Below are 14102 nucleotides of genomic sequence, written 5' to 3'. Positions count from 1 at the left end.
CAACTGAATCAAAAGCTAAGCAGGAGGAGCCACAGCTGGAGCCCTCACTGAGCTCTCAGGCTGACCACTAACCATCCTCAACCATTTTCCCAAGTGTGATAAGGATCGGCCCAATTCCCAATTCTGTGGGATTGGAACCATTACCCCTTTCTCTTCTAGGTGGCAAAGAATGTCAGGTGCCAGGAGTCAGAGTGTTTGCAGTTACATCCCTCAGTCACTCTGCTTTACAGGTGCAGGCCTGCCTCTATCATTAGTAACGACTTCCTTGGGATACCTGCCATGTCTGGCTATGACTAGAGGCCACCTGGCCATGATTAGGAACCCTGTTCCACTGAAGAGGAGTAGACAAAGGGAAGACCCAGAGTATATGGGAGCCCTGACCTCCTGCCTCTCCAGCCCTCCCCAGCTGTGCCCCCTGTGTCTCCCCCACCAGGCTTGGGCTGGGCCTGCTTAGTGAGACTCCACCCCAGTTGGGGTTCAGTACAGTGATTATCCATAAAGCAGGGTAGCAGGGACTTTTTCAAAACCATACCCATCTCTCCAGACTCAGATATGTCCTCTCCCCACTCCCTGTTGAACACCTGTTCTGGGTGCTGTGGGGTCCCAGAAATGGATGAGGTGGGCCTGGGAATCATGTTGGGCTTCCTAGAGGAGGTGACTGCTGAATGGATCCTTGAAGGATGAGTAGGAATTGTTTAACTGGAAGAGGTAAGGAGATGGGAATCTGCACTGGGGGATAAACCCGGGTGTTTCTCTGACCATAGCCATGGGCCACAGCTGGGCCATGTTTCCCTTCTTGATGAGTAAGGTGTCAGCTGATGGGGCAAGAGGGCCAAAGACAGATCCCAGGGCTCCCATCAGAAGGTCCAGCAGAGCCTCTGCTAGGAATGGCTGCCCCATGACTTGAAGGCCAGAGTCCAGGCTGCACTGAACTTAGCCCTCTGGCTGCCCGCACCTCCTGCCTCCCTCCCACTCTCAGCCTGTCCTGGGAGCCTGGGCAGCTCCTCCCTGCACACCAGCTCCCAAACCAGACTTCAATGGCTGCTTGGCTCAAAACCATCTCCAATAAGTTAGGATGTGGGTGTTTGGGAGTTTTCTGCCAAACTAGAGTTCCTTAGGAGGGGGGAGAAGGGAGTTTTGAGTTTCTCTGGCCAAGCACGATTTCCTGATTCTAAGGACAATCAGTTCAAAATGCTTACAAGAAATAGAGAGGAAGACAATACATACACAGGAACATACACACATGTAAAGACACCACACAGGCACACACAAACACTTGGATTTCTTTGCTACGGAGCTAACAAAACACTCTGCCATGTGCAGCATCAGTGAATCACAAACACATGGATTTAGTTTCCTTGAGCAATGCCTGATTTAAGAATGAAGGGAGAGGAGGCTTTGGCCCAAAGCAAGTGGGAAACTGGAGGCCCCAGATGGATCCAGATGTTGGTTTGACCAACCCCTGGTTCCCTGTGTTGCTCTTATCTGGGTGTGTGTGAAAACAAGGCTTGGTTGACATCCCAAGGCTAGAGGCAAACTCCAGCCTCACTGGGGCCACAATGGGCCACCAAAAACCCATCTGCTGGGAGCTGCTTGGTAAGTTTGCACATGGCATGTGTCCATTTTATGGCTGAGGCTGAGTGTGGTAAATAACAAAAGTCGAGGTAAATCCAGAGTGAGCCCTTAACAGCATCTCCAGTAGCATCTAAGTGCCTAGTGATAAGAAAAGGGTTCTGCAGTCTGTGCTCCAACCCTGAGTGGAAGAGTAAATCTAGAGCATAAAGATGAGGGGGCAGCACAAGCAATTCTTATGACATATGTTAAATAAAAAAAATTTTTTTTAAAGAGCAGGCTATAGATTTATTTTTGCAGGAGTAACAGTAAAGCATCCTGTAAAAACATAAAGGAATAGAAAATGGCCAATAATCTTCAGATTCAACTATAAACTGAAAGTAAAAAGAATCAGAGTAGCGACAAGTAACCTTCCTGGGAGAGAATGGGGAAGGAAGGCTCCTAAAAGACTTGGCTTTTCTAAAGAAAGAAGGCGTAACTGGCATGCGATCATCGGTGGTGAAAGCACAGATAAGAGAGCTGAGGGCGGCAAACCACTCAGCACCCATCCAGGCATAGCCCAGGGGAGGGGCCCTGGGAGAAGGACGTGACAACAAGAATGCTGTGGCAGACCATTACGTCTATGCCAATGTAATGTGAGGTAGAACTTTCTAAATTTTATCCAGAAGTTTCTATGTCCCTACGTAAGGTGAGAAAGGCATGACATTTTCTAGAGTAAGGAAGACCCTTTTGTGGTTTGCTGGAAGCTCCCCCTTCCTGAGCTCTCAAGATCTGCAGTTATGGACAGATGCGCCTATTTGCATGAGGCTCAGGGGCCTTCCGAGGGTGAAGAGACTTGGGTCCCCGTCCCTGCTCCCTGTGACCTGAGATTAGCATCTGGATATAGCAGAGAGCCCAGGGACAAGGTCTGTTGGTCCTAACAGGGCCCCAGGGCTGACCTAACTGCAAGTGCCCAGGGGGATAGACACCCAATCTGCCAAAGCATTTCTCCCCGGGGGCTCGGCACATGGGAGACCCACAGGCTGAATCTGTGTGCTGGCAGGACAATTTAGTTATCTACTTGTACAACCACAGGGACTCCTAGCTTGCCAAGTTCAGTGAATTTTGGGGGTCTCCATGGGCCCCTATAGTGGAATCTCACTATCTATGTATTAAACTTAAGTGAATTCAATTACATAAGCCCTAAAACTGAGAGAAAAGGAATGTAAAGGAGGCAGGAGATTCCCCCATTCAGAGACATAAGCCCTCTGATGAGCAGGCCATGGAGGGGAGGGTCAGTTGGTCACCCAGCCAGCTGCAGACCCATGCGCCTCTCCATGTATGAGCGTCTTGCTGTGGTGACTGTGATTCCAGAGCCTGCAGAGAGATGTTTTGTTTTGTTTGATCATGGCCTCTCAGAGTTTGCACACTGCTTCACATGGTGTTCACCTAAAGAAACAGCAATCTATTCCAGTGCTGGAAGAAAACCTGCCTTGAGTGAATTTATACAAGACTGTTGGTGAAGTTACCAAATTTATGAACTACTTGAAGCAAGGGTTGGTCAGTGTGGGCAGGAAATGGGGGAGGCCTGGATTTCCTGGTCGGCTGTAAAGTATAAAGGTGGAGAACAATAAGCGGCAGTAAGCACGAAGAACTTGTGGAAAGGGGGGGCTATGGGTGCCAGGGACCAGGAGAGTGGCTCTGGGTACCCGAGGACTGTGAGTTATGTGTTCATGGATGGGACGTGCCCCAGGACCCTGCGAAGACCGCTGTTCCAACTGCATAGCTCCGAGGGACGATGTGACCTCGCAGGCCGGCATCTGGGCCGAGGGAGCACCTAAGGGTGCCTGAGTCAGGGAGATTCAAGAAGAGGTGCCAGGTAGGTGACAGGCACTAGCTAAAAGCATGAAAAAAGAAGTCACCCAAGGGGGCCACCTTCTGAGAGCTGAACAGAGAAGAGAGGGGTAGTGTTTCATGAAACATCTCATCTGGGTCTTGGAGGGGTCTTGCAGGATGCAAGAGGACTCCAGGGAAAAGAGCCCCAAAAGCTGGAAGATGCCAGATTGTGGGAAGTGACCAAGCTGGGCTCCCAAGTAGGCCTACAGACCCCACCTCCCTGCCCACTGGGCCTCCTTCCTCTGGAACAAAATGTCTCTCTGCTAGCTGGTTAGAACTACCCCACCTTTACCCAGGGCAGACACAGGGTCTTTTCACCTTTCCTGTCAATCTCCACTGCTACTGCCCACAGTTCTTTACTTCTCATCATCTCTCTCTGCTTCTCTATCAGATTCCCAATAAGAGGGAGGAAATGAACCTGATCCAATATTTCACAGAAAAGCACAGCACTGCACAGAACCTTCCTCAATGGAGGGCTCATGCAGACTGGTCCAACCCCTTGGCGGGGCCCTCCTTGTTCAGTGAGATGGATGGCTAGCCCAGCTGGACATGCTAATTTATTTGCTCAGATATGTCACTAGTGCCCTAAAAAAAAAAAAAAAAGACGCTTGAACCCCAAAATGTGGAAAGCCACCTGCGCTGATTTGAAAGGATCCATGTACTCAAGAAAAGCCGTGTTTTGATTCTAATCCAATCTCGTGGGAGCAATTGTTTCTTTTAAACCCTATTTAGCACCGTATACCAGAAACTTGATTAACTTGTCTCCACAGAGATGTGACTTGCCCAATTGTGGGTATCAGCTTTAGAATAGAGGGAGATGTAACTTCACCCAATCCATGTGGATCTTGATTAGTTTACTGGAATCCTTTAAGGGAGGAAACATTTTGGAGAAAGCTTCAGAACGATGAGAGAACCACAGAGTCCACCAGCCAGTGACCTTTGGAGATGAAGGAGAATGCCCCCAGCGAGCTTCATGAAGCAAGAGGCCTGGAGAGGAAGCTAGCAGACGTCACCATGTTCGCCACGCACCTTTCCAGTTGAGAGAGGAAACCCTGAACTTCATCGGCCCTTCTTGAGTAAAGGTAACCTCTTGTCGGTGCCTTAATTTAGACATTTTTATAGACTTGCTTTAATTGGAATATTTTCTTGGCCTTGGAACTGTAAACTAACAACTTATTAAATTCCCCTTTTAAAAACCCAATCTAGTTCTGGTATAGCACATTCTGGCAGCTTGCAAACTAGAACAGCACTCATGAGCAAAATTCACTTGTGACAATATTGAGCACATCCAGGGTTCCGAGCACTGTCAGTGGTGCAGATGGGTCACCATCCACATTAGAGGGGCCAGGAAGATTTCAAAGAGACAGAAACTTTAACTAGGCCTTGGCATAGGGTGGAACTTTAAATTAAGAGGAGGAGAGAGGGCATTCGTGGAAGGGGGAATTGCATGAGCAAAGGCGTGGAGACAGAAAAGTATGTGGCATGTTAAGGAACCAACGAGGTGACCAGCCTGATTCCAGTGGGCTTAGTATATAAAGGGGTAATGGGTTCACCTAGAGAAGAAGTGAGAGTAAAAAGAGTCATGAGTGTCAAGCTTTGGAATTCAGACTTGCAGATTATTGGAGCTGGAAGCAAATGAGCCTAAATGGGCATCTTCTCACTGCCATCTAGCCAATAAGCTACAGAAAACCCCGGCCCCTGGTGTCATAGCTTGGAGCCTGTGCCAGGTTTGAAACTATTATGTACCCCAGAAAAGCCATGTTTTAATCCTGATCCAATCTTGTGGGGGGCAGCCATTTCTCTTAATCTGAATTCAATATTGTAGGGTGGAAACTTTTGATTAGATCATTCCACAGAGATGTGATATGCCCAATTGTGGGTGTGACCTTTTAATTAGCTGGAGATGTAACTCCACCCATTCAAGGTGGGTCTTGATTAGCTTACTAGAGTCCTTTAAGAGAAGAAACATTTTAAAGAAACCTCAGATGCAGCTGCAGATATAGGCATTTGGAAATGGAGATGCAGACACTTGGAGCACAGTTGCTTCAGAGCTGACAGAGACACGGATGTTTGGAGATGCTTGGAGTGCTGGCAGAGAGAGCAGATGCCTACACTATAGGCAGAGCCCAGCAGACATCACCATGTGCCTTCCCATGAGATACCTAGCAAGCCAGACCCCAGGGTTGTGTCCTGGAGGAGTTCAGTGAAGGTATACAGACACTTAGAGAGGAAACCCCTGGCATCAGAAGCTGGAAGCAACAGAATCAAGAACAAAGACCAGCAGACACCAGCCACGTGCCTTCCTAGCTGATAGAGGTGGCATCAGTTAGCGACAGCTGCAGAACATGGCATCAGTTTTTCTTGAGTAAAGGTAACCTCTTGTTGGTGCCTTAATCTGGACATTTTCATGGCCTTAGAACTGTAAACTTGCAACTTAGTAAATTCCCTTTCTAAAACCCATTCCATTTCTGGTATATTGCATTCTGGCAGCTTCAGCAAACTAATACAGATCCCCTGGGATGAAGAAGCAGCAGCTCTCATGCCTTGCTGCAGCCAGAAGGCCTGACCCCAAGACAACCTTCAAAACATAGATTTTTTTTTCAGAAGTGTCAGAATACTATGGGACAATTAGAACAAAACCCTGCCCAGACTTCTAGGAGATTCTGGTCCCATAAGCCTGGGATGAGGCCAGGCATCTGAATTTTTCAAAGCTATTCTGGTGATTCTGCTCTACAGCCCTGTACCAGAGTAGCTGCTCCTTGAGGGCAGGGATGTCCAACCCTGAGCTGGCCAGAAGCAAGAGATCAGGGGAAAGAGGGCAGGAATGGATGGATTATAGACCAATTTAAGACTAAAGGAAGGAGGGTTTAGAGATGAAGGAACAGGGCTCAGAAATGTGTCCCCTACAAAGACTTAATTTTCCCTTGCTAGGAAATATTTCCAGCACTTCCATTTTTCAGTGACATAGTTGCTCTAGACCAGCCCAAACTATATAATAAACAAATGAAATGTGTGAACACACACTGGCTTTTCTCAAGTTAATACCATATTCCATTCCTAGCCAAGAGAAAGCATTCAGTCTGGTGGAGCGAGACCAGGAGTTTGAGAACCAGACTTCAGAGAGTTGGAAGGGCCCTTGCTGGGATGACCTACCTAAGTTCACCTGATAATATGTGACGAGGGCAGGTCTAGCACCCAGGCTCCTGACTCCTGATCCGGACTTTTTTTTAGGTGACTTGCCCAGGGTCACACGAATAGCAAATGGCAGGGCTAGGATGGGAAACCAGCCCAGATCTAACTGACTCCAAGGTTCACACGAGGGCCTCTGCCTTGGAGCTGTTTTTGTTCTGAGTTAAGATGAGATGCCCAGACAGTGAGGATGCCAAAAGGAAAGGTTAGTAAAAGCTGCGGAACAACAATCCTGGGCTTCCTCCATCAACACATTGATCTTGCTGTCATGTAATTTATTTCCTAGTCCATCTCCTCCAAGGCTATGAAATCTTTGAAAGCAAGGATAGTACCTCATTCATCTCTGCATCTGCAGTGCCCAGAACAGGGCCAATGAATGATGGGTGGATTCATGGATTCATTCATTGGATTCATTTAATGACTATGCTTGGTGCTTGGCTAGGTATGGGGAACCTGGAGTTGAAAACTCAAGCTTATGGAGCTTAGGTCCAGTGGGTAGTAAATAAGCCAACATATGAATTCATACAGATTAACAATTTGTAGTAAGAGCTGTGGAGGAAAGGAGCAGGGCACAGTGAGAGAGCATGAGGGTGGGGGTGACTGGCGGTGGGTGGGGAGAGCCTGTCTAAGGAGGTGACACACTAGTTGAGATTTGAAGGAAGAGAAGGAGGAAGAGATGTAAAATATTGGAGAAGAATGTTCTGGGTGGTAGAATGGGTTGTACAAGGAGCAGCTGTAGGCTGACAGAAAAATCATGCATAAAGTATAGAGTTCTCATATGACCCCCCTTAACACACACACACACAGGTTTCCCTATTTCTAATACTTTGCATTAGTGTGGTGCTTTTGTTCAATTGATGAAACAATATTATTATAGTTATACTATTAACTATAGCCTACAGTTTACATTAGGGTATTGTATAGTCCTATGTTGTTGCTTTTCAGGTAACTTACATAAAACCTAAAATTTACCAATTTTTCATTTTATCCACTTTCAAGTATACAATTCGGTGGTGTTAATTACATTCCCAAAAGTATGCCTCCATCACCATCATCCACTGCTAAAAGTTCTCCTTCACCCCAGACAGAGTCTTTGTACCAATTAAACACCAATCATCTGCTTTTCACGAGACTCTTCTGGCCACTGGGTGGGAGAATGGATGGGAGGAGAAACAGATTAGAAGTGGGGAGACCCCGATGGCCCTTGTGGGGTCCAGGCAATAGAAGAGGGTGTCTTGCACACCTGTGTGCTGGGACTGGGGCTGTGTTCTATCAAGGAGGAAGAATCAGCTGGAGTTGCTGATGGACTAGCAGTGCAGTGGGAGTGGGGTTGGGATGGGAGGGAAAGAGAATAACCAAGGAAGCTTAAATAACTGGGTAGGTGGAGCTGCCATTTACTGACAAGCAGAAAACCAGAGAAGGAACCGGTTTGCAGGGTAAAATCACAAGTTAGTTTCCTTAAGTTTGAAATGCTTGTGAGATGTCTGGGTGGAGATGGTAAATATGTGAGAGAGAACGTGGGGGGCACAGAGGAGAAGTCTGGGAGAGAGGTGTGCATGTGGAGTATTCAGCTTGGAGGTGGTATATAAAAGCCACAAGAATGGATGAGAAAAGGCCTGAGGTTGAGTCGAGGGAGAGAAACTGTGAGAGAGCAGGAAAAAAAGCCAGAAGAGTACAAAGCCACAAGGAAGAGTATTTCAAAAGGGAAAGAATGAGTAACTCCATCATTTGCTGTGGAGAGATCATATAGAGCAAGAACTGAAAGTGCTCTTTGAATCTAGCGAGGTGGATGTCACATAACAGATTCACTGACTCAATGAGTGACTTAAAAGGTGCATAAAGATAAACAAAAACAGCCAGAGTGGGTTGAGGAGTCAGGGAAGGCTTCCCGAGGGAGGTGGCATTTCAGCAGAGCCTTGAAGGCTGAGTCTTGAGAGACCTAAATGCTGCCTGCAAGGAGCTGTGCTTGACAACACCTCCCTGTGGGAAGCATACAGTCCCATTAACTGATTTCTCTGACCTGAACATTACCTATATCTCACAGAAAAGGGAAGGTGGAAAAGGTGACTCACTCCTCAACAGCAGAGGGGCCAGGGATACTGATGACCCTTCCCTGTGGAGGAGTCCTAGAAGGTAAGGCTTCCAAACCCAAAGCCTGGGAGCAAAGGGTCCTTCCACACCACCTGAAGCAGCCAACATCCAGAAAAACTGAGGCCTAGAGAGGGGCAGGCACTTGCCCAAGGTCACCAGTAGGTACCCAGAGTGATCTGTGATAATCCCCCACGGCCTTCACCATGAGGTGAAGTCTAGCCTGACAGTCAAGGTCTGTCATGACAGGGCAAGAGCCCACCATCAGCTTCCTCTCTTATCACCACCCCCACACACACACTGCCATCCAGCCTCACAAACGCTTAGCATACACAAACACATCGACTCGTACAGTTCTCCCAACAATCCTTCAGGGTAAGTGCTATTATTCCCACTTTACAGATAAAGAAAACTACAGCTCAGAACGTTTTGAAAACTTGTCTAAGGTTACACAGCCAGTACAGTAAACAGTAGGGCCAGGTCATATTTCATAAGCATCTCCAAAGTCTTTTCTGCATACCTTGGTGCATTCGCCATGAAGCGTCCCATCTCTGGGAAGCAATCCTTGCCCCTGAGCTCCATTGGAGGAGTCTCTCTCATTGCTCCTGTTTCAATGTGTCATATCAATGGTGTGCATACCTGCTGCCCCCCACAAAACTATGAATGCCTTACCAGAACCCAGCAGACAGAAACATGTTAGCTGAATAACATCATAATGGGAACAAAGCAATTCTCATTCTATAGTAGAGAAGAAAGCAAGGCATAAAGAAGTGAACCAGTTGATCCAAGGTCTTACACTAACTGAGCCACGTCGTATGACTCCAAATCACTTGTTCAGTCCACAAAAAACCTCTAAGGGATCGAAATAAATGGTGCCATTGAACAGCCCAGAATCCAGCAGCCCATGACAGAGCCTGCTGCCTAGAAAGGCCCATAGTCACACGACTCACAAGACCTCAGCTGCAGTCCAGCCACCCACAGCAGAAACCTGGCACCCAAAGAATCTGTTCTCTCCCCTTCCTGCCCCAGGCGGCCTAGCCACGCCTCCCGTCCCAAGTTGTCACTTCCCTCACCTGGAGACCACCAGAGGTAAGATCAGCATCTTCAACATTCTCATCAAGAGCTCTCCAGGGAACTGGAAGTAACTAATCTCCTGAAAACACAGAAAGAGCTGGGGTTATAGCAAGTGATGCAGACGTCATAGTTACTTAACTCTTTACATCACTATCTCATTTCCACTTTTACGTGTTTAGCACATGGGAAGCAGAGTCGATGGAGAAAGCACTAATTTTGAAGTCAAACAGACCTGGGTTCCAATCCTGACTCTCCCCATAACTAGCTGTGTGGCCTTGAGCAAGTAACTCGACCTCTCTGGATGCACTTTCTCATCTGTAAAATGAGCCTCATAGGATCATTGTGAGTCTTAAATGAGGGAATGCACCTAAAGCACAGTGCCTGAATGAGAATAAATGTTCAGTAATCACAATAAATAACAGCTTCTCTCACCCCCAATCCATACCTTTACGCCCATCTGTGGCATAAAACTCTGTCTCATCTAGCAGATGTGTGTGTTATCCACACATTTGTTCAACCCACACTGTGCCTGGCATCATACTGGGTATCCAAAGATGAAGGAGGCACAGTCCCGGCCCTGGAAAAGTTCCCAGTCTAGTTTAGGAGGAGACTCATAAACAGACCATGCCGTTCTTGTGACTCAGTTTCTCCTTAGTACTGGGCCCACCCTACTCACTTTTATCCCCGCACTCTGCTTTCAAAGAGTCCTACCACCCATTTCAGCAAGTTCACTTTTAAAATACTGAGAGAGACATTCGGATTGGATTGGTGAGCCACTACTCAGTTTGAAGAAACCCTATTGGGCAGCGCGCTAACATCAGGCTGCCTCATAGGCTGCTGATCCAGCCTATCCACGGTGCCTTTGATTAGGACTGACTCATCCTTGCCCAATCAGCTGTCTCTGACTGGAACAAGGTCATATGACTGCAACCTGCCGCCTGACCTCCAAAGGACGGGCAAAACCAGCTCAATTTTAATTGCAGACGAACTATAAATAATTCCTTCTTGACTTATAAAACAATTATTTAATTATCTAAAATTCAAATCTAAGTGGGCATCCTGTTTTTTGTTTGTGTTAAGTTATTTTGTCTGAATAGAAACTCTAGTTTGGGGCCACTTTGGCTCAGAAGGTGAGGCTTTGGGTGAAGCAGTAGATGGACTTTCAAACTTCATCCAGGTTAAACTTTTGTACTTCAGACTGTGTGTGTGTATCAAAGCCAAACACAGCATTTGGTCAACGATCTGATGCTTTGAAAAGCCCCAAATCATAGAATTTGGGGACAAAAAAGGGTTTTAAAACTCTAGTCTGGCCCACTCATTTATTCATCAAGAAACCGAGCCCAGAAAGGGAGGTAACTTACCCACAGAATGAGTTAGCATCGGATTCAGGATTCAGCCTTTCTAGTCCCATTCTACCATTTCCAATGCATCAGATAATCTATATATTTTTAATTAATTTTAATCTAGGTACATAGTCTTCAAGTTAAATAGAGCTATAAGGGTGAAAAGGCAGCCCTTCCCTCTCTGTCCCCATCTCCCAACTCCACAGGAGCAAACATCCTCCACTCCTCCAGCTGTTTCTTTCCCCTAATATCCTTATTTCTAAATAATTTGGTTATATTGCTATTTCTTGGTTTCTCATCTTGACGTCTCTTGACTTCCCTGTCATAATACATGAAGACTTAGTTCCTTCCCCCTTTTTCTTCTCCATTTCCCCCTTCTATTTATATCAATTTTTTTTGGTAAAATCAGTAGTCAAGCTTTAGCATATTTTAATCATCACATATTTTTCATTGTTGAGCCAAATGGTATACTACGACCATGCCTCTTTGATTATACAACCTTTTTCTTCCCCCTAATGTTACTAATCACCTGATTTTTCATTTGCCTTGTTTTCCAAATACTTTAACATCTCTATTAAAATTCCTAACAGTATTTTCCACATGCTCAAGCATATCAGTTCCCTTTTATCCCTCCTGGGATTTAAGTCCAAGAGCTCTCAATCTCCCTGTTCCAGTTTGGACAGGTCGTTCTCTATGCTCAGTAGTTGCCATGGGTTTTTTCTTTGTCGTCATCCTGAGACTTAAGCCTGTATTGGATCCCCTGTTTCCTGGATCCCTTATCTCCTTGGTTTAATCCTTGTTTGATGGGACATCTCCTTTGTTATTCCTGAATAAGGGTGGGTGGGAGAGAAATTCTTCTCTTTATTCTACCCTTATCTCTGATTACTGTACTGGCCATATATAAAATTCTTGGTTGAAAATAATTTCCTTCCAAAATTGAAGATATTCATCTTTTGTCTTTTACCTTACAGTGTTGATTAAAATGATCGAAGCCTTTCTGATTTCCTCTTCTTTGCAGAACAGATTCTGACCTGTTTTATTTCCTAGAACCATTTAAGGATTAGCTGTTAATCTCCAGTTTTCAGCAATTTCTTGGTATTGCTTCATAGTATGGGTTTTTCTTCTTTCTTTATTATTATTTTTTAATTCATAGTGCTGTGCATACATTTCACTTTTGAGAAACTGTCTTGTATTCTCTGTGAAATTTTTCTCTCCTTTTTTTTTCTGTCAGTTCTCTCAAACTCTTACTGGATAGTTAGATGCTGTACATTCTAATTTTCTTATATTTGCTGTTCTATTTTTCATCTTTTTTTGTTTGTTTGTTTTACTTTCTGGGAGAGTTCTGCAACTTTATCTTTATCCCAGGTATTGAGCTTTATTTCTCACTCTTCTCTTTTGAATTTCCAAAAGCTCTTTCTTTCTCTCTGATTGTTCCTTTCTTTGTAGCATCTTGTTTTATGGTTGCTGTATCTTCTCTCATATCTCCAAAGATCCTACAAAAGATTTTTAAAGTTTTCTTCTCCCTGCATTGTATCTGCGTCATCAGAGGCCCTCTTATCTGGTTGCTTAGTCTCTGTCTTTCACATTAAACGCTTTCTTCAAATTTCTGGTGACCTTGACTTTCAGCTCATATACAAGTGTGGGGTACTAGATTTCTGTGGGCATTAGTGGGACTTGTCAACTGATGGCACCTCAGGGCAGGGTGATGGATTTTTTTTTTTTTTTATGGCGTTGGGGGGAAGGAATTCCCTATTATCAGAATCTGGAGATCTTTCCTCTGAAGTTTGAGTGAGAGAAGTCTCTTCCTACCTCTGACTGGGGTGAGGTGAGGCTGTGCCTAAGCCAGATGACAGCAATCTTGAAGCTGCACTGGGAATCCTATATCCAGAATGCAGATGGTCACTTAGTCTGCCGTCTGTGCTTGGCCAAACCCATCCCCCACCCCTCCCACCCCACACTGATGGGCCAAAGGTCTCTAAGTCAAGCCTATCTGGTTTATTGCAGCAGGCAGAGAAATAGAGATAGCTGGATAAGTTCCCTGACTACATGAACTGAAAGAGGTCTAGGGTTCTAACTGCACTGAGTACAGAATTCCAACCAGTGCATCCTGCTTTCAACCCCATGCTTCACCCCTGCCTCCTGCAGCCCTTTGTAATTTCAAGTCAGGAGCCCTTCGGGAGTCCTCTGAGACGGACCAACTCCGTATCTACTTCTGTGGACCCAAGTTTTAACTACTTCTACTTACTCAATCAGGTCCGTCAACTCCATCCACTTACCATCTTGCTTAAATTTGTTATGGTCTCTCAACTTCTGTTGTCTCCTTCTTCATTCCCTTTGTGGGATTTTATATCTTTTAAAAATTCCTTTACTCTAATTTTAGTGGAATCCCACCAACAGAAAGAAAATGGAGGCAATTACAATTTGTGTGATTTAACTGGAAGTTTCAAAATGGTCTCTACTTTTAATTGGAATACTCATATCCAAAGATCAAATCTTGTGATTTTGTAAGTCCTTTTTACAAATAAGATATTCTACCATTTTCCAAATTGTTTATGATTTTTGTCTGTTGCATAAGTTAATGAAATAAGAAGTGTTTGGTTTCTGAGTCACAGGCAGAGATCAAACAGAGAAATCCTGGTTTTCAAAGTAAGATGCTGAGAAACCTAATTCCTGCCAAATAATTGTTCTAAGACTCACATCCTTCTTTCAATTTATCTGGCAGGTTAATCCAGGCCGGAATATATTTGCATTTCCAAACAGATGGGGAAGACAGCTTTGGCAAAGGAGGCCCCAAATGAGTTTGGCTTTTAATCATAGGCATTCCAACTTGTTTTCACAAAACAATCTTCCTTCAGGAAATATATTTTTGTCACTGAGAAAAATTAAAGAGAGCAGTTGGTGCCATTGCCAATTTAACTCAGCGAACAGTTGAGGGTTCTCCCTGTGCCTAGCACTGAGCTG

General features: G+C 45.3%; 1 protein-coding gene across 3 annotated transcripts in view; it reads right to left on the bottom strand.

The window, feature by feature from the left end:
• Window positions 1-10551, bottom strand: part of SLC1A7 (solute carrier family 1 member 7) — a 41939-nt gene extending 31388 nt beyond the window's left edge. For 2 of the 3 annotated variants that reach the window (XM_077149613.1, XM_077149615.1), the window contains exon 1: window positions 9245-9446. In XM_077149613.1, coding sequence (XP_077005728.1) covers window positions 9245-9324 — 80 coding nt within the window. In that variant the 5' untranslated portion in view covers window positions 9325-9446. Of the gene's footprint in view, window positions 1-9244; window positions 9447-9797; window positions 9878-10474 lie in introns of those variants that run through there. The other variant, XM_077149614.1, reaches the window with a different exon arrangement.
• Window positions 10552-14102: the final 3551 nt, after the last annotated feature.

The sequence above is a fragment of the Tamandua tetradactyla genome, chromosome 2 (assembly GCF_023851605.1).
Source record: "Tamandua tetradactyla isolate mTamTet1 chromosome 2, mTamTet1.pri, whole genome shotgun sequence".
NCBI lineage: Eukaryota > Metazoa > Chordata > Mammalia > Pilosa > Myrmecophagidae > Tamandua > Tamandua tetradactyla.
This window is presented reverse-complemented; position numbering and strand designations above follow the sequence as displayed.